Raw genomic sequence first — 19,641 nt, 5'->3', positions numbered from 1 at the left:
GTAATTATTCCACTATAGTTTAACATGCCATAGTTATATTTAAAACTATAAGTATTTATTTTCATAATTCATGAACACTTATTGTTTGTATCTTGCTTTTGGGAGCACACCACCGATCTTAGGATGAGAAATGGAATCATGCATGTTTATGTGCATTAAGTCAGGTCAAAATGCCTTATCACTATGTTCTGGAAGTAGTCATCCGAATATGAAAAGAACCACTCTAAAGCAAGACTGCTCATACCTAACTCTGAAAATCTCTCCAGAGGAGACAGTGATACATAGGAGAGCAACTGAAAGGTCCAAGGAGGCAGCATCAAACTTCCCTGATTTTTTCTTCTTCTGAAGGTCATTTTATGGGGCAGATTTAATCCCAATTAAAATGGATCTAGGAAAACCATTTAATATATTGATGCTTTGATCTGATTGGCCACTATTTGCTGGAATCTCTAATCATGCATAATTTTCTATATTGCTTAGTAGTTATAACATACTAAGCTAAATATGTAGTATTTTTCCTTTGTAATATAGCATTAATGGTTTCGTTTACCAAGAAGACATTCTGTGAAAAGAATCATCCAGATCATTCTTGTCTATCCATCACTTGTGTCTGTCTCTCTCAAGAACTTTTCAGTGTATCCTGAACTTCCGGGGGAGATATGGAGAACTGAAGATGGCTCTGCAAAAGCAGAGCCAACAATTACAGCAAAGTCAAAGGAACGAGTGAGTAGGTTCTTTGGAACCTCTCCGGATAAGGAGAAGGCAGGAAATCATACAAATGCGCTCTGGATGGCTGCTCCTTGCGAGGAGATGCAGACAGCAGTTTTCTGCAGGTTTGAGCACCAGGAGATGATGGGATCAGCCATCTTACTCGCAACTGTAGTGGAACCTTTTAAAAGACACGAAGTTCGCAAACCGCACTTTTTAATCACTTTCAGAAATTGCCTATTAACTATCTTAAAGCTATTAGAGATCTTCAGAACAACAAGTTTGAAAAGTCTTCATCGGATGAGTTTGTTTTCAACTCTGAACAAAATAAAAATTAATTATAAGCTTAAGAACTTAATGTATTTGAAATAAACAGCAAAAAGCTAAATAAGATTTTGATCTAAGAAAGTTAAGGGTCCGGATAAGTTTAGACTATTGACTTTTACTATACGTTTTTGGGATTAACTATTAAAAAAAAAAAAAAACTCCTCATGGGAAACAGACTCATTTTGGCTATCCTGACAATTGCAAGTCAAAAGAAAAGTGATAATTTTAGAACTGGACACTATAAGTAGTCCTTGAGTTACGACTATTTGTTCAGCAACCATTTGAAGTTACAGCAGTACTGAACGAATGGTACTTACGCCTGGTCCCCAAAGTTACATCTGTTGCAGCACTCCCATGGTCACGTGATGAAAATTCAGGTGCTTGGCAGCCTGCCTGCACTTATGACTGCAGGGTCACTTCAACTCCCCACACCTGCCTATTTTCCCCCCATCTCTGCCTTTTGGCCACCCTCCACAGCGGTGCTGGGGCTGAAGTAGAGGCCCAGGGCCTTCAGCAGACTCTGCTGGCCACCATTGCCCCAGGCCTTTACTTCAGCCCCACTGCCACCGCTGCTACTGAGGAGTGCTGCCTCAAGCCCCGTGCTGCGGGCCAGCCACCACAGTGCAAAGCCCCATTCTTGCAATGACCTGTTTCCAAAGCCTTCTGAAGGCTTTCTGAAGCATTGTAAGAATGGGGTGCGCTATTTGGAGAATGATGCAAGCTGCCTTAGAAGAAGGCCTGGTGCGGCCAGCAGCTGCCTCTCATAGGGCCAGGCTGGGATGTGCCTTCTCTGCAGCAGGAGGTAGATGGGTAAGGTCAGCTGGGCATGGCAGGGCCTGTGGAGTGTGGGGCGGGAGCAGGGGCTTTGCAGTGTGGTGTTGGGGTGGCTGGTCACAGTGCAGAACTTAAGGCGGCACTCCTCAGCAGCGGTGCTTGGCCTGAAGTTGAGGCCTGGGGGTGGTGGTGGCTGGTTAATGTTGGCAGAGTGCTGGAAAGCATTTGGCCCAGGAGAGATTAGGAAAGTCATACACCAGGCATTTCTATAAAAATAAATTTATTTACAGAAAGCACAAAAACATATTTATAGGCTTGTGCATTTTCACAGGCTCTCAGAGAGGAGATAGCTCTCTCAGAGAGCTGCTTACTGGCTGCAAGGCTAAAAGAAGACTGAAACTAAAACAAGTCCAGGCAAGGTTCCTCCTTTCAGGCAATACAACTATTAACACCTAAACTGAGGACAAATTCAACCACTTCACCCTGCCAGAATGATTAGTTACCATAGTAACCTTAATCTGTAGCAGAAAACAACATACCAATAGTTAATACTGCTGAGGCCCTGGGCCTCTCTTCAGTCCCAGTGCCGTCTGTGCTGCTGCTGCTGCTGAGGAGTGCCACTGTGCAGGGCAGCCAAAAGGACAGAGATGCGGGGGAGATAAGCGGGTGGGGGGAGTTCAAGAGGAGGCAGAGGAAGCAGTCCCTTACCTTAGTGAGGCTCAGGGCTGGGGGAGACCAAGCCGAGAATGGCTTGGATCAGGGTCGGTCCTTACCTAATGACTGGTGGGATTTGGTCCATGACGCCAATGGAGAATGCTGGAATTTCTGTTGCTATGCGATGTGGTCACGTGATGTTTTGCCCAATGACCACATTGCTTAGCAACAGAAATTCCGGTCCCAATTACTGTCGTAACTCAAGGACTACCTGTAGAGGGGACTAAAGATTTTAAGTAGAAGAAAAAAATAATACAAGCCTGATAACAGTTAATACTGGGATTTAGAAAATGATACAAAATGTTATAACATTGGAAATACTGTATTAAAGGAGATCTTTGAAGATTGGAGCCAGAAGTTAGTAACTGCAATATCAACACTGTAATGATGTCTGCTTCTATAGATAGACTAAGAGATGTTAATGAAGGAATGACAGATGTGGAACTAATTTTATCTGACAAAACAGAGAAAGTTCAGAATGTGGAATTACAAATGAAAGGCCAAGATAATGATTTGGAAAAGGAAGCTTTTCTGGATATACAGTATAAAAGAAACTGGCTGAAGTTTTAAAAATTAAAGGGGAAATACAAATGATAAACCAAGAGAATGACCTGGAAAATGTTTTCTTATTGGATCTACAAAAGAGGCTTGTTAAAGCCTTGGAGAAAGCTGTGTGATGGGATAAAGAAGAATTGAGGAAAAATCAAATCCTACGACAATATTTGATTGAATTAAAGATTAAGACTGTTAGAAATAAAAGGAAGGAATATAAAGCTAGTTTATTTGATCAAGGTTAAAATAAGGTTTGTTTGTTTGTTTGTTTTGCAATGTTCTGGCAAGCCTTTATGGACTTTTTGCAGACACCAGGATTGAAAGGTTGATGTTTTATGGATTTGCTTATACATAAGGGATGGGATATGGGATGAAGAGATATCTGCTTAACCTGATAGGAGGTGAAGAGTTTATACTTTTTGTGATGAAGGTTGGAAGTCACTTCTTTATATTATTATATATTTCTTTTCTTTTTCTTTATTATATATTTCTTCTTCTTTCTTTTTCTTTTTTCTTGCACTTTTTCTTCTTTCCTTCTATTCTCTTCTGTTTTTCTAAGTTTAGTTAGTATTACTTTTTACTATTATAATAAAAAATCAATAAAAATTATATTTAAAAAAGAACTTTGTTATATTTCATAGAGGAAACAGTGGAAGAGATCTAAAATTTTGACTATAAGCTTCTCATTTGAATCACTGTTTATTTGCATAATTTTTGTTAAAGATAAAAAGTCATTGGAATTTATACTATAAAAATCTTTTTAAGTTAATCATGTGCCATTGATATTCATATTTCACACATATTTAAGCTATTGTCAGATTACTGAATGTGATGTCCATTATGGTTTCCTCCCTCCCTCCCTCCCTCCTTTCTTTCATTGCTTTTCTAGATAGTTTGTCAGTAGAAATAAACAGCTTGATATCAAACTCTTTATATTCTTTTTAGTTAATCTAGGTCAAGCATCTTTTGAAGCCATGGCCTCTATTGTAAACAGACTTCACAAAAACCTTGAAGGAAACCAAGATCAGCATGGAAGAAATAATCTTCTTACTTCATACATTTATTATGTTTTTCGGTTACCAAATACTTCTCCCAATTCACCATCTCCAGGTACATTCATTTTTAAAATGCAATTTAATTGAAGGATTCAAACTGAAAGATGTGATTTTGGGAGCTATTGTTTCTCTTGGCTTAGCCCCTGAATCTTCTCTTGGTGATCAGACATGTGGAGTAATTAAAGAGGAATGGGATAGTGACTAACAGGGCTCCCCAAATTATGCCAGTTTCTCTTTCATGCTACATCTCTGTATGTCATATTCTATACCATTGGATGGAACCACTGTTTTTCAGGGACATGGAGGGAGTATAGAGAAAGCACTGTAATTGGTTGTCTTCAAGCTCATATATGCAGAGTCCTTCTGCCACTACTAAACGTGGATATTTTGATTAAGTAAAGGAAATCTATAATAAATGTTACTATATGACTTCCAGGCAAACTTGAATTTCAGTATCTGTCTTCAGAATTGACTTAATGCATGTAGTTAGCTACTTTATTTTATTTTTATTTATTTCATTTATTTTCTATCCCACCTTTATTATTTTTATAAATAACTCAAGGCTGCGAACATACCTAACCCTCCTTCCTCCTCCTATTTTCCCCACAACAACAACTGTGTGAGGTGAGTTGGGCTGAGAGAGAGTGACTGGCCCAAGGTCACCCAGCTGGCTTTCGTGCCTAAGGCGGGACTAGAACTCTCAGTCTCCTGGTTTTTAGTCTGTTGCCTTAACCACTAGACCACACTGGGATCTCCTTTAAAAAATCCAAGCATGGTAGCTTACAGAAACTGTAATGAAACACTAAGAATATGTTACCTGTCTCTGAGAAAAATTAGCTGTGTCTAGCATTCAAAGTGATACCAGTGATATTAGTACTATAGGTGCAATTTATGACTCATGCTATGTATTGCTGTAGCTCCTGGTGGTTTAGGAGGATCAGTACACTATGCTACCATGGCTCGTTCAGCTGTCAGACCTGCAAGCCTAAACTTGAATCGCTCCAGGAGCCTTAGTAACAGCAACCCAGACATATCTGGGACTCCAACCTCACCTGATGATGAAGTACGGTCAATCATTGGAAGTAAGGTAAGATTATTAATAATAACCCAATATTATTAATTAATAAGAATGAAATAATGGACCCTGTTGGGCTACAGATTTGACGTTGTTGTTTATTCGTTTAGTCGCTTCCGACTCTTTGTGACTTCATGGACCAGCCCACGCCAGAGCTTCCTGTCGGTCGTCAACACCCCTAGCTCCCCCAGGGACGAGTCCATCACCTCTAGAATATCATCCATCCACCTTGCCCTTGGTCGGCCCCTCTTCCTTTTGCCCTCCACTCTCCCTAGCATCAGCATCTTCTCCAGGGTGTCCTGTCTTCTCCTTATGTGGCCAAAGTATTTCAGTTTTGCCTTTAATATCGTTCCCTCAAGTGAGCAGTCTGGCTTTATTTCCTGGAGCATGGACTGGTTTGATCTTCTTGCAGTCCAAGGCACTCTCAACATTTTCCTCCAACACCACAGTTCCAAAGCATCGATCTTCCTTCTCTCAGCCTTCCTTATGGTCCAGCTCTCGCAGCCATATGTTACTACGGGGAACACCATTGCTTTAACTATGTGGACCTTTGTTGTCAGTGTGACGTCTCTGCCCTTAACTATTTTATTGAGATTTATCATTGCTCTTCTCCCAAGGATTAAGCGTCTTCTGATTTCCTGACTGCAGTCAGCATCTGCAGTAATCTTTGCACCTAGAAATACAAAGTCTTTCACTGCTTCTACATTTTCTCCCTCTATTTGCCAGTTGTCAATCAAGCTGGTTGCCATAATCTTGGTTTTTTTGAGGTTTAGCTGCAAGCCAGCTTTTGCACGTTCTTCTTTCACCTTCATCATAAGGCTCCTCAGTTCCTCTTTGCTTTCAGCCATCAAAGTGGTATCATCTGCATCTCTGAGATTGTTAACGTTTCTTCCAGCGATTTTAACTCCAGCCTTGGATTCCTCAAGCCCAGCATGTCGCATGATGTGTTCTGCGTACAAGTTGAATAGGTAGGGTGAGAGTATACAGCCCTGTCGTACTCCTTTCCCAATCTTAAACCAGTCCGTTGTTCTGTGGTCTGTTCTTACTGTTGCTACTTGGTCGTTATACAGATTCCTCAGGAGGCATACAAGATGACTTGGTATCCCCATACCACTAAGAACTTGCCATAATTTGTTATGGTTCACACAGTCAAAGCCTTTAGAATAGTCAATAAAACAGAAATAGATGTTTTTCTGAAACTCCCTGGCTTTTTCCATTGTCCATCGGATATTGGCAATTTGGTCCCTAGTTCCTCTGCCTTTTCTAAACCCAGCTTGTACATCTGGCAATTCTTGCTCCATGAACTGCTGAAGTCTACCTTGCAGGATCTTGAGCATTACCTTACTGGCATGTGAAATGAGTGCCACTGTTCGATAGTTTGAACATTCTTTAGTGTTTCCTTTTTTTGGTATGGGGATATGAGTTGATTTTTTCCGGTCTGATGGCCATTCTTGTGTTTTCCAAGTTTGCTGGCATATAGCATGCATTACCTTGACAGCATCATCTTGCAAGATTGTGAACAGTTCAGCTGGGATGCTGTCGTCTCCTGCTGCCTAGTTATTAGCAATGCTTCTTAAGGCCCATTCAACCTCACTCTTCAGGATGTCTGGCTCTAGCTCACTGACCACACCGTCAAAGCCAGCCCCGATATTGTTATCCTTCCTATACAGGTCTTCTGTATATTCTTGCCACCTTTTCTTGATCTCTTCTTCTTCTTCTGTTAGGTCCTTGCCATCTTTGTTTTTGATCATACACATTTTTGCCTGGAATTTACCTCCAATGTTCCTAATTTTCTGGAAGAGGTCTCCTGTCCTTCCTATTCTATTGTCTTCTTCCACTTCCACGCATTGCTTGTTTAAAAATAATTCCTTATCTCTTCTGGCTAACCTCTGGAATGTTGCATTTAACTGGGCATATCTCCCCCTATTACTGTTGCCTTTTGCTTTCCTTCTTTCTTGGGCTACTTCTAGTGTCTCAGCAGACAGCCATTTTGCCTTCTTGGTTTTCTCTTTCTTTGGGATGTATTTTGTTGCCGCTTCCTGAACAATGTTGCGAACTTCTGTCCAGAGTTCTTCTGGGACCCTATCTACGAAGTCCAGTCCCTTAAATCGATTCTTCACCTCCACTGCATATTCCTTAGGAATATTAGTGAGCTCATATCTAGCTGATCTGTGGGTCTTCCCTAATCTCTTTAGTCTGATCCTAAATTGTGCAATAAGAAGTTCGTGATCTGAACTACAGTCAGCTCCAGGTCTTGTTTTTACCGACTGTATAGATGTCCACCACCTTTGGCTGCAAAGGATGTAGTCAATCTGATTTCGGTGTTGTCCATCTGGGGAAGTCCATGTATAAAGCCGTCTCTTAGGTTGTTGGAAGAGGGTGTTTGTTATGCAGAGTGAGTTGTCTTGGCAAAATTCTATCAGCCTATGTCCTGCTTCGTTTTGTTCTCCCAGGCCATGCTTACCTGTAATTCCAGGTGTCATTTGACTGCCCACCTTAGCATTCCAGTCTCCTGTGATGAAAATAACATCTCTTTTAGGCGTGTTGTCCAGTAGGTGCTGCAGATCCTCATAGAACTGCTCTACTTCAGCTTCTTCAGCATCTGTGGTTGGGGCATATATTTGGATCACTGTAATGTTAGATGGCTTGCCCTGAATTCGAATTGAGATCATTCTATCACTTTTTGGATTGTATCCAAGCACTGCTTTAGCCACTTTACTATTAATTATGAAGGCTACTCCATTTCATCTGTGGTCCTCTTGTCCACAGTAGTAGATCTGGTGGTCCTTTGATGTGAAGTGGCCCATTCCAGTCCATTTCAGTTCACTGACACCCAAAATGTCTATCTTTAATCTTGACATCTCACCAATAACCACATCCAATTTGCCCTGGCCCATAGATCTTACATTCCAGGTTCCAATGGTGTGTTGATCCTTAGAACATTGGATTCGCCGTTCACTGTCCTTTCGGCTTTGAGCTAGCTGTGTCATCACGTCTGGGGCTAGTTGAACACATCCTCTGTTCCTCCCCAGTAGCATTTTGACCATCTTCCGACCTGGGGGTCTCATTTTCCGATGGTATACCAACATATCTCTGGTTGTACTGATCCATTGAGTTTTCACGGCAAGAATACTGGGGTGGGTTGCCATTACCTTCCCCAGGGATCGCATTTAGTCTGACCTCTCTGTCATGACCTTCCCGTCTTGGGTGGCCCTTCATGGTTTAGCTCATGGCATCATTGAGGTGCTCAAGCTCCAGCACCATGGCAAGGTAACGATCCTTTGCTGAAGACAGATTTGACTACCTGCCTCAAATTGGACAAATCATTAGCATGGAGTTCCTATATGCTGGCAGGGGTACACCTGGTTAGATTCTTCCACTGTTGGTAGATTGCACTTCCAGATGTCTTTTTCAATGAGATTAATGACATCAAAGAACAGATTCTTCTTCTCATAAACTTCTCATAAAGAATTTCATTTTTCCTCCTGGCACAGAATATTTTATGAGCCACTTTAAAAGCTTTTATGAGCCACTTTAAAAGCATTTTACACCCCAAAATTGCATGCCAAAAGTGGAGACGCTTTATTTTACGTTTTGCTTAAACTGGCATAAAAGGGCAAGGTGAGAATGGAAGAACCACAGAACATAATCCTTTTAATTATTAAAAAGGAAGAAAAAAGCCTCATCCTCAAGAAAGGTTTACCTGTTGTTCTTATTAAACATTTAAAGTTTGACTGGAAGAGCTAGGAGTATTTTAGTATTCATTTGATAGTCTTGCTTAATCAAACCACCTTGACCTTTTTGTGAAATGCTGGAGGGAGTGATGTGCACATGAAATTTACCTAGGAGATGATAAGTTTTGCATGAGCTGCCTGGCCTGAATAATTTGGCAATAAAATAGATAGAAGCTTTCTTAAAGAAACATACTGCCTTTTAATAAGCTGGAAGGGCTAATGTTTCTGCATGACAGGATCCCATAGAACTCTCAGGACATTGAATTTCATGGCAATCCTATTTTTTTTCTTTAAAATGGAATGATTTGACCCACCCAAATTGGATGTTGTGCTCATTGTTATATCTCACTTAAAGTTGATATTAAGTAAGACAAATAATTGGTTCCAAAAGTGTATTATATAATATACTGTATATACAGTATAGCAGAATTTCCTGTTTTTTGCATTCTCCATCGCCCTCCAAAATCCTGACTAGAGTATCAAGAGGTCCTCCTAAACAATGTGAACCATGGCATGGAAGCTGTAGGTACTCCAAATTGGGAGAGAGAATTGTTTAGCCTGAACAATCTAATGATGTCAGTGGTCCTCAGGCAATTGTTTCAATAACCATGTCTGATATAGAAAATTGACCAACCATAAAACATTTCTTAGTGAGATTTAGTTTACAGCAGGTTTCTCAACCAGGGTTCCATGGAACCCTAGGGTTCTGTGAGAGGTCACTAGGGGTTCCCTGGGAGATCACGATTTATTTAAAACATTATTTCAAATTCGGGCAACTTCATATTAAAGAGGTAAATCTCATTCTTTATTTTTAGTTTAAGAATGCTATTAATGCATATACTGTATACTGTATACAGGCCTATAATAATAAGTAATAATTTTGTAACTTCTGGCCTATATTTGAGCCTGAATGTGCAGGGGTTCCCTGAGGGAAAATTCAAGGGGTTCCCTTGAAATATTTTTCAAGTCAAAAAGTTGAGAAAGGCTGGTTTATAGGATTGATAATTCTGCCCCAACTGCTGAAGTTTATTTCCTGTGAATTCCTGAACTCCTGCAAGTACTTTCACAATAATTCATGGTTTATAAATTTCTTCTCAGATGGCTGGGTCTTTTCTTTATTATTTGACAGCCAATTTTAATTCAGAGATTTATGGTTTACCTATACAATGTCAATAGATGGTTGTGGCAATTTACAGGAGCATAGAAATCCATGAGACAAAACAGATTCCCAGAAATGTATGTGAATTATCTTTTCTACTATGTGGTGATGATTGAAAACAGGATATACGTATTATAAAATAAATGATTTTTGAAGTGATAAGATATAATCAGTGATCCAAATCCTGAGAAATTTGGTTGAGCTTCATTCTAGCTAAAATCAGTAGAGCAAGTTGCAATTAATTTTTGTCCTGTCATTCAGTGAGTTTGCAGCCTATCTTTCTTTAGAATGGGGGCTACTTATATATGCATTAATATTTACAAGCTTACTAAAATACAGCTCCTAAATAGCAAAATTAAAAATAAACAGAAACTGGAGTAAAATTAAAAATAAACAGAAATGGAGAAAGTGCCATTTATTAACTACACATATATAAGGTGCTGCAAGATACACTTAGTCAGATGACATTTTAGCAGGTATACCTGGGGAAACAATACAAATATTGTTTGGACTAAGCAAACTATTTAACAATACTAATTGGTGATGTGTTTGTGCTGTATACCATCTGAGTTTCTTTGAAGAAATTAATCTCCCTGAATTTCCAATACAAATGTGGCATGCAACATGTAATATTTCTTTCCTTTCCCTGCTGCTTTCTGTTATGTGCCCAGGGCTTAGATCGCTCCAATTCTTGGGTAAACACTGGTGCTGCAAAAGCTGCCCCATGGGGATCCAACCCCTGTCCGAGTGCAGAGACTTCACAGGTGGTGTCTCCCTTAGAGCTTCCTTACTTTCTTCCTAATATCTTTGGTTGATATTACCATGCAGAAATCTTTTTCTCTTGAGTTCACACCACGATCCCCTTTGCATGCTTTTATCTGTTTTGAAGAATTCACATGGATCCTTTTCTCCTGTTTCCATCACCCTGCATGAGAAACCATCTGTTGCTAATATTTTCTGATCTCACAGTCTTTCAGTTAGAACTGTTTTTCCTTCTCCATAATTTATTTTTACACATGTTTTTATAGCATTTCATTAGTGTAATATAATCCAAATAGAAACATGTTACATGCAGATGCTTTCTAAATCTTACAAAGACTTAATTAATCATATATAAAATTGGCTTACTGAAATCACTAAGGCTTCAATAGACATAGCTAATATGTCCCATTAATTTCAGTAATATGTCCCATTAATCTCCTTGTATTTTAAGGATGCCAATCTTATATTTTGTGTCATCGTCATCATCATCATCATCATCATCTGCTTATCATTTTCATAATATATTTTTCTTCCTCATTTGCCACCTTGTTTTTATTATGTAATGTAATTTTGAAATTTGAAATATAAAATGTGTGAATCCCAATTAATAACAATTCATCTTTCCTGATGAAAACTGAATGCTGAAAAATTTGTCAAGAGGTACACTGCAAAATATGAAATGCTTAGTATCATGATAATTTTAACCTTAGTTGCCTGCTTCTTAACACAGCATGATTATTTATTTATCAAAATGAAGTCATGGTTAAATTCAATTGATGATACCTCTCAGCTTTCTCTGATAAAAACAGTTTAATTATTTTGTAAAAGAGTCAAAAACTCAATTTTTTTGGTCCTTAAAAACAAATTTAAAAATAAAAAGACATTTGATTATATAGTTCTATGCAACAAATATAGATATTTGGGGCAATATCCCATTATTTTTTTAAGCTGGGATGAATGGCACAGAAATTATAAAATATGCTATTTTCTTGTATGTCAGCTAAATGCAAGGTTATTACAAACCAGTTTCATACTTGCAACATTGAATATTTTTAAGCCAAAACATTGCACAATGTTTAATCTCCTTTTGGACCCTACAAGCCTTTTTTTTTTTTTACAAACAGCTGAAATGTTTGTTAAAAAGTTTAGAAATGCCCATAAGGTTCAATACTACTTGTCCTTTTATTGAACTGACATATACATGAGAGCTTGAAACCTAAACTTAAAATATTTCTCTTATTTTCTTTTAATGTTCCTTGTCCTCAAACTGTGTATGTCATCCATAGCAACTTTTAATGTGCTTTTGCCATTCATTTCTTTCCATGTTGTAGGCTACAGATCGAAGCTGTAATCGTATGTCTTCCCATACAGAGACACCAAGTTTCTTACAAACATTAACAGGACGATTGCCAACTAAAAAGGTAGATATAGCAAAGATCATTCGTGCTGTGTTGCAAGTCAAGGAATGATAAACAGTTCAGTCATTGTTTAATGTGTCCTGATTTTGAAGTGTGCTGAGTCAACTAGAGTTGCTGTTGCTCGGTTCTTTTATATACCAGGCCACAAATAACAGGCTAGCTTGGATGTTATCCAGATGAATCACTTTTGTGAAAACATTAATTCCTTTTGATCATTCACTGGAGAGCAATACAGAGATTGAGCAAATGCTCAATGCTCTTCAGTGTAGCTTTCAGTGGCTTCCACTTACTACCTTCTGTGGATTGTGAATTCTTATGTTTTGTGGAGGCAGGAAGACATTTTGTTGTGGATCACTGACATTCTAGTTCTGCTTGGGGGCATCAGGGACTGAGCTGTGGGGAACCTAGATGGGTGGCTTTTTGCCATCAGTTTGTTTTTCCAAGAGGTGGATAGAAAGAATAAGAAATGCTTCCTGTTTGTTTTCCAGCAGGCCAGGACTTTTTCTTCCTTACCTCCTCTTCCATAAAACTGGAGAAAAGAAATGGAACTGTTTAATTCTGTTTCCTCCTGAGCTCTCACTTTGCTCCCAAACATTCCGTCTCTAGCTTCGAGCAGGAGCATCTCTCTCCACCATGCCATAGTGGTCTGCATTTCAGATTCCTGTGAGCACCAGTTCTTATATGATAAGAGCTTCACAGTTTCACTTTCTCTGTTTTATTTAATATCATTCTGATAAGATTAAAATGAAAGATGAGTATGTTGTTTTGTGGTAACTTATCTTTCCTCGTGCACTGCCCTTTCTCATTTTGCCTTATCAACATCACCAGTCTGTACTACCCTATTAAAAAAAACTTGAAAAAAAGCATCCTAGCATAAATAGTTTCGATTTAGATTTGCAGTTGACATAGCACTAGATGGGATAGCTAACACAGAGAGAGAAACAAAATTCAGAATTACTTTGATTAGTTAGGTAATTGGAAACAGCAATTAAATTTAATAGAAATGGAAAGTGCTTCAGTTGAGGAGCAAAAATTAAATATACAGGTATGGGATGTGGGGTGTCTAACTAGGTAATAATACGAGATTGCAGTTGTACACAAGCTAAATGTGAGTCATCAAATGTAACTTTGGTTGCATCGCTGGAAGTAATAATTTCTATTTTAAATCAAAGAAATTCTATTCTGTTCTGTTCTGTTCTGTTCTGCATTGGTCAGATCCCTGCCTGAAATACTGTGGCCTGTACTGGGCACCATATTTTAAGAAGCCATCAGAGAATGGCAATGATGATGGTCAAGACCCAAAATCAAATTCTTGTGTGTACCTTTGAGAAAAAAAAATCTGTGGGGGAATATGATAGCACTTTTCAAGTAAGTGAAATGGTATCACCCAGAAAAGTTCAGGACCCAGAATAATAGTTTTAAATTGCATTACATTAAATTAGGCAGATTCGAATTGAAAATTATGAAAATATTTCCTAACATTAATAACAGTTTGACACAATGAAACCAATTACCTTGATAGTCTCTCCTTCACTGGATCTGTTCAAGCAAAGATTGGACAGTTCTGTTGGGGATGTTTAATTTGGATACCTACAGAGCAGGTATGGACTTGAGGTATGTTGGTATGTTGGACTTGGTGGCCAAAATGGTCCCTTCCAGCATTATGACTATGAGTTTTGTGTCTTTGGGGGATGAGAAGAAGAGAATAATGAAGAAGACAATGTGTTGTTCAGAAACCAAAGCAGGAGTCTCTAAGGTACTTTTAAGTTAATTGTTATTAATTTTGACCCACTGTTTGATTGTAATCTGCCTCATAAGCACCACAAAATAAACTAGTGCTTGTTGAATCACTTTATAACAGAACACATGGAAGAACACAAAGGATTGGGCGCCAGTTCTGGTCATATTTAGAATAAAATCATTAAAAGTTGGATTTGAGCTAATGTGACAACATATATCCCATTTCTAATATAGCTACCCCAAGGCTTGGTACATACATTTCCTGAATCTCATACATGGCATGGCTTATGACTGAACATGATACGTGAATGCAATCAATTGTAGTTTATTTAACAAACTGTTTTTAAAAGGAATCTTGCATAATGTGATATGTGGATCCAGTCTCTGTCAGTTAGAACTAATGATAAATTACAATTTCTTATACTGTTATAATTTAGTATCTCCTTAAATGTACTTCTTGTTACTGCTAGAAAAGGCTGAATAAAATGTTTTAAACTAATACATGCCCCAAATATTTTGAGAAGGAAAAAAGAAACTATTGATAGTAATAATGAATTTTTGGACAAAGGTAATTTAAATCATTGCTTAAATCACTGTGGTCTGGTACTGTTACACAGATATTTCATCAAAAGACCATTAACCATTGCTATAATGTTCATGGAAATTGCTTTGCTTGCTGTCATCCCTGTATATTAATTGCTATCATTTTATGAATTATTATATTTGGTAGTTCTGTGAAATGGTTTTATAGTGTGTTTTATATTGAAGTTTTATTATATATTTATTGTTTTATATTGTAAACCGCCCAGAGTTCCTCTGCTCGGAGGAGATGGGCGGCGACAAATTTGATAAATATATAAATAAAATAAATTATGGTTTGGGGAATAATTAAATGCTGGATGATTAAACATGAATTTTAATCTTGCTAGCTTTTTCATGAAGAACTGGCTTTACAGTGGGTTGTATGCAGTGGAAGTGTTCGTGAAGCAGCTCTTCAGCAGGCATGGTTCTTCTTTGAACTTATGGTAAGAGAACGCAAAAACTGTTTAAGGCAAGGATGAGAAACCTTCATGTGCCCCACAGTGTAAAGCCAGAACCCTTATGCAAGAGATCAGATCTCTGGTAAGAGCTGTCTATTCCTTTCCTGTATTAGAGGGGGACCAGAGAGAAAGTGGATCTACTCATCTTTTATTGTTGTTGTTGCTGTTGTTGCTTCTGGACTGCTTTCCTGAACCCTACTCACAGATTAATGTTGAGGGAAAATGGCCACTGATTATCCAGGTAATATCTACTTTTGTAGAAGATAGAATGCCTCTGAAAGTTAATCCCAAACACTGTAGATAGAGCTAGACCAGTGGGGAAAGAAGGCAACCTGGGCCTTTCACTGAGGAAGATTCAGAGGTCTTTGTTTGGAAGGATACTGAGATAATGTTCCCTAACATAAGAGTATTGCAGTAATTTCATTCAGGTTTATGGTCAAAAGTCAGTATAGTGAGCTACAACTGAAGCTTGTCTCCCAAAAGGGGGACCTTCCCAAAATCCTGTGACCAATTTTTTGGTGTTCCCATATTGCATGTTCACTCAGCCTCTCCATGGGTGTGAGCAGTGACTCAGGATTCATTTTAATAGGCTCTAATAAAAGCAGCAGTAGTAGTATTGGTCCAGGCTGGATAGGCAGCAGTAGTAGCCAGGCAGATGGGAGCCGTTAAGAAAGTATCTTGCTTAATAGACTCACCAAGCCTGAAATATTGGCTTCATGATTTTCAGTGGGGCAAAACATGGAAGCAATTTTCTGGTTGATCTGTATGGTTCTGACTGCATCCTATTTATAATGGAAATTAATTTACAGCAGGAATTAATTAGCTGTAATGAAGAAGAAAGTGGGAATGAGGGGAGAAAACAGAGAAGAAGAAGGAATTGGAACTGGGAGCAAACACAAACATACAATAAGGACATGAAAATGGAAAAGTTGCGGAGATTGGGTTTGTGTAGAGAATGAGGAAGATGACCTGGACAGACTTGCAAGATTCTGTTGTTATAACCAGTCTCAATACAAGTACTTTTAGCCTTCTGGTGGAGTTGATTTCATGGTTTGGTCTACCTAGTGGATCGGACAGTTTGCCATGTGTGTAACCCCCAAAAATATTTGGGGATGAAAATTCAGTCCAGCACTGTAAAAGAGTAATCTCTAGCAATTGTTGCAATGATTAAATCTGGTTTATGGAAAAGTATCGAATCACAGTGCTATCCATGGCTGACCTTTTTCCTGCAAGTGATGGTGAGTGGTAATATATGTTTCCTCCAGGTAAAAAGTATTGTGCATCATTTGTATTTTGCTGACAAACTCGATGCACCGAGGAAGAATCGTTTTCCAGAGCGCTTCATGGATGACATAGCTGCGCTGGTCAGCACAATTGCCGGTGATATAGTCTCCCGGTTTCAGAAGGTAATGGAAGCAATTCAGCTGTATTCTTGTCAGAAGTAAACCCTGATACTGAGAGATAATTTCTAAATACCAGACAAGTGGTTGGATAAGGGCCTTGGCATGAAACTTCTGTGTTGAAACACACTGTTTTTTTTCTTTTTCCCTCTGATACAGGACACAGAAATGATTGAAAGACTCAACACTAGTTTAGCATTTTTTCTCAATGATCTATTGTCTGTCATGGACAGAGGATTTGTCTTTAGCCTTGTTAAGACTTACTACAAACAGGTACAGTGACAAGACTGAGGTAAAAGTAGGGCATCTAAGGTAGAAATGGCTTGAGGTGGAGAATCCTTGGAGGTGCCTGCATTCAAGAGGGAGAGGGAAGGAAAGGGGGAAGGAGGAGTAAAAAGCATTGCAGTATCTGATGAGAGGGATGTTTTCAAAAAAGGCCAAGGTTCTGTTTCTTCTCTTTTTCCCTCCTAATTTGTTGACCAACCACTAGGGACACTATCACTGTTGGAGTCAGCTTGTGAGATTCCAAAGGCATCTGTTTAGCTCTTGATGTTGGAAACAAAATACTGGGTTTGATAGATCATATTCTGGGCCAGCAGAGTAGTTGTACTCAACAAGGACATAGTCTGAGCTGCATGGAAATGCTTCAAAATTGTTTAAATCTCAAATTGAAAATAACATTGTATTGCTCATTTTTTATGAACAGCAAATTTAACATGCCTGTCCTTGGCTCCCTATTCCTGTTGTCTAGAGGAACAAGGGTACATTTACTTTTGTAGTGACATAGCTTCCTTGTCACTTTTTAACTGTTTTTTTCCCATTTTACAAGGTGTCATCCAAGCTTTATTCTTTACCAGTCCCCAGCACGCTTGTGTCCTTGAGGCTGGATTTCCTTCGGATTGTCTGTAGCCATGAACATTATGTTACTCTGAATTTGCCATGTAGTTTGCTAACACCGCCTGCATCTCCATCACCTTCAGTGTCATCAGCAACTTCGCAGGTGAGCAGTATACCAAAAGAACAGTGTAGAGTTATAAGGCTAATAATAATCCAGCGGACTGTAGCATTTCATGTAGAATCAGATTCTCCTTTAGCACTGCTCTCCTTTGAATACAGACCTTTTTAATGCTTATTTGTATAATTAGCTTGCATTGCTCCTCTGCAAAGAAGTGCTGAGCATCCTAGAAATCCTTTAATAGCATTTACTACTATTTCCCACATTGCAGTTCTGAGATGCACTGAAAAAATAGATGGACTCACACTATGTTAAGCCAAACTGTTACTTGCTTGGTTTTAACTTAATTTGATATGAAAATATACCCATTATATCTTATCAACATGGTTAATCCAAACTATGGTTTAACATGATCTGTTATCCTAGTTAAAGTATCTAACTCCTGAAATTAAAATTTCTTGAGATCTGTTCTAAAGGTTAATGGATATAGTAAACTGTTGAGCAATCCAAGTGTGTACTCTGTAGTATATGCATAACCTTTGACTTCTTCCATGGAATATTCACAGAGGAACAGCAGTTAATCTACTGTGGGAGTTACTTTTCACACTGATAAAAAGTCCAGTGGTTACCAAAACAGTGAACAGGTTTTGAGTGCCCCCCTTCCCAAGAGAGAGAGAGAAAAAATTAGAATTTTGGTACTATAAATTGCCTGTATAAAGATCTCTCTTTATAGCAAGTTACTCACTGGAATTTAGGTGTTATAACCTTAACCTTCCTTCTAATAAGTACAATTAATAAAAAACAGCTCCTCTAGTCTTGTTCCTTGGATTAACTGTTTCGACTTACAAAAAAGAGGAAAATCCGATATCTACAACATTATAGTCATTGGATGATCTCCATAATCTTCCTAGATTGAATATACAATTGCATAAAAATGGAAACTGGATAGTTCACCCCAGCAAAAAAACATAATGTGGCGTCCATTCAAAAATTCCATCTAGAAAAATCAGGAATCCTTCTTCATTTGCAGTAGACATGTCCTGATGTAGTTACTCATTGAACAGTAATAAAAAAGCAAATTAACTCTTTTGCAGAACTATGGTTGAAAGTATTTCTTTGTTTTTTTTTTCTTATTTCATGCTCTGTTGCTTTATTATGAATATATTTATATAAATAAATGATGCGATGATGGTGGTGGAGGCTACCAGTACTAATATGTATAATAAAACTTACAAGGAGCAATGTTTCTGTTACAGAGTTCTGGATTCTCAACCAATATCCAGGATCAGAAGATTGCAAATATGTTTGAGCTGTCCGTGCCTTTTCGTCAACAGCACTACTTGGCAGGACTGGTGCTTACTGAACTGGCTGTCATTTTAGATCCTGAAGCAGATAGGTGAGTTTTAAAATTGTTTCCAGCACACTATAATAACTTAAAGCTTATTGCTTCTCTCACAAGCCTTCAAATGTAATGTTACAGGATAGTGAAAGAATGTGCAATCTTTCTCAAGTCCCAGTTTCTTTCACACTCAGTAACTCTTTAGGTCTGCTTAGATAGTTGTACTCATTTTTGCCCACCAGAACACCTTTTTCAGATCAGTATCATAAAAAAGAGGAAATCAGTGAAACAGCCACATGTGTCTTAAAAGGTTGAAGGGGCTTCTGTATGGTCAGCCTAGCATGATACTCTAATCACAGAAGTGAAGAACTTTGGATCACAGCTAATGCGTGATTGGTAATAAAGTTTGGTTGCTTCAGACCTAGATGATGTTTTCTATTCTGCACTGTGCTGCACTGTCTTTCAGAGAAGTATCCATTGACAGAAAAATTAACAATCATTCCGGTATGAGAACTCACAGGCATCAAGAAAATCATATAAATACAAAACATGATAAAATTTATTAAGCATGGCATCATTAGAAAGGGGCTGTTTTGTTTTGTTTTAAACCAAGCCTTTATTTTCCAGTAGAATAGTTTGTGGTTGAATAGTATAGTTTCATATTTAATAATTGGGGTCAGTAACAACTCATGGTGAAAAATGTAACTACTGGAGGGAATGGTAGAAAAATCTTAACTGATCCCATCGTTTGTAAGTGAATAAAGCATGTAAAGCCGCAGTAGAACAATTATTTCATTTCATCACTGCAAGACATGAAATAGAATATTGCTACTTTTCTCTCACACATTTTTTCAACTGCAAAGATGACATTTCACCTTTATATTAGAGT

At 38.3% G+C, this 19,641-nt stretch overlaps 1 protein-coding gene across 1 annotated transcript in view; it reads left to right on the top strand.

The window, feature by feature from the left end:
* The window catches only part of DOCK7 (dedicator of cytokinesis 7), a 149,851-nt gene that overhangs the window by 89,067 nt on the left and 41,143 nt on the right, over positions 1-19,641 (top strand). Inside the window, exons 21-29 of the mRNA XM_063298047.1 lie at positions 4,021-4,185; positions 5,048-5,217; positions 10,770-10,862; positions 12,192-12,281; positions 14,948-15,043; positions 16,324-16,464; positions 16,618-16,731; positions 17,288-17,458; positions 18,670-18,809. Coding sequence (XP_063154117.1) covers positions 4,021-4,185; positions 5,048-5,217; positions 10,770-10,862; positions 12,192-12,281; positions 14,948-15,043; positions 16,324-16,464; positions 16,618-16,731; positions 17,288-17,458; positions 18,670-18,809 — 1,180 coding nt within the window. The remainder of the gene's footprint in view (positions 1-4,020; positions 4,186-5,047; positions 5,218-10,769; positions 10,863-12,191; positions 12,282-14,947; positions 15,044-16,323; positions 16,465-16,617; positions 16,732-17,287; positions 17,459-18,669; positions 18,810-19,641) is intronic.

Source organism: Candoia aspera, chromosome 3 (genome assembly GCF_035149785.1).
Source record: "Candoia aspera isolate rCanAsp1 chromosome 3, rCanAsp1.hap2, whole genome shotgun sequence".
In the NCBI taxonomy this organism is placed as follows: domain Eukaryota; kingdom Metazoa; phylum Chordata; class Lepidosauria; order Squamata; family Boidae; genus Candoia; species Candoia aspera.
The sequence above is the reverse complement of the archived record's forward strand: the minus strand, read 5'-3'. Positions and strand labels throughout refer to the sequence as shown.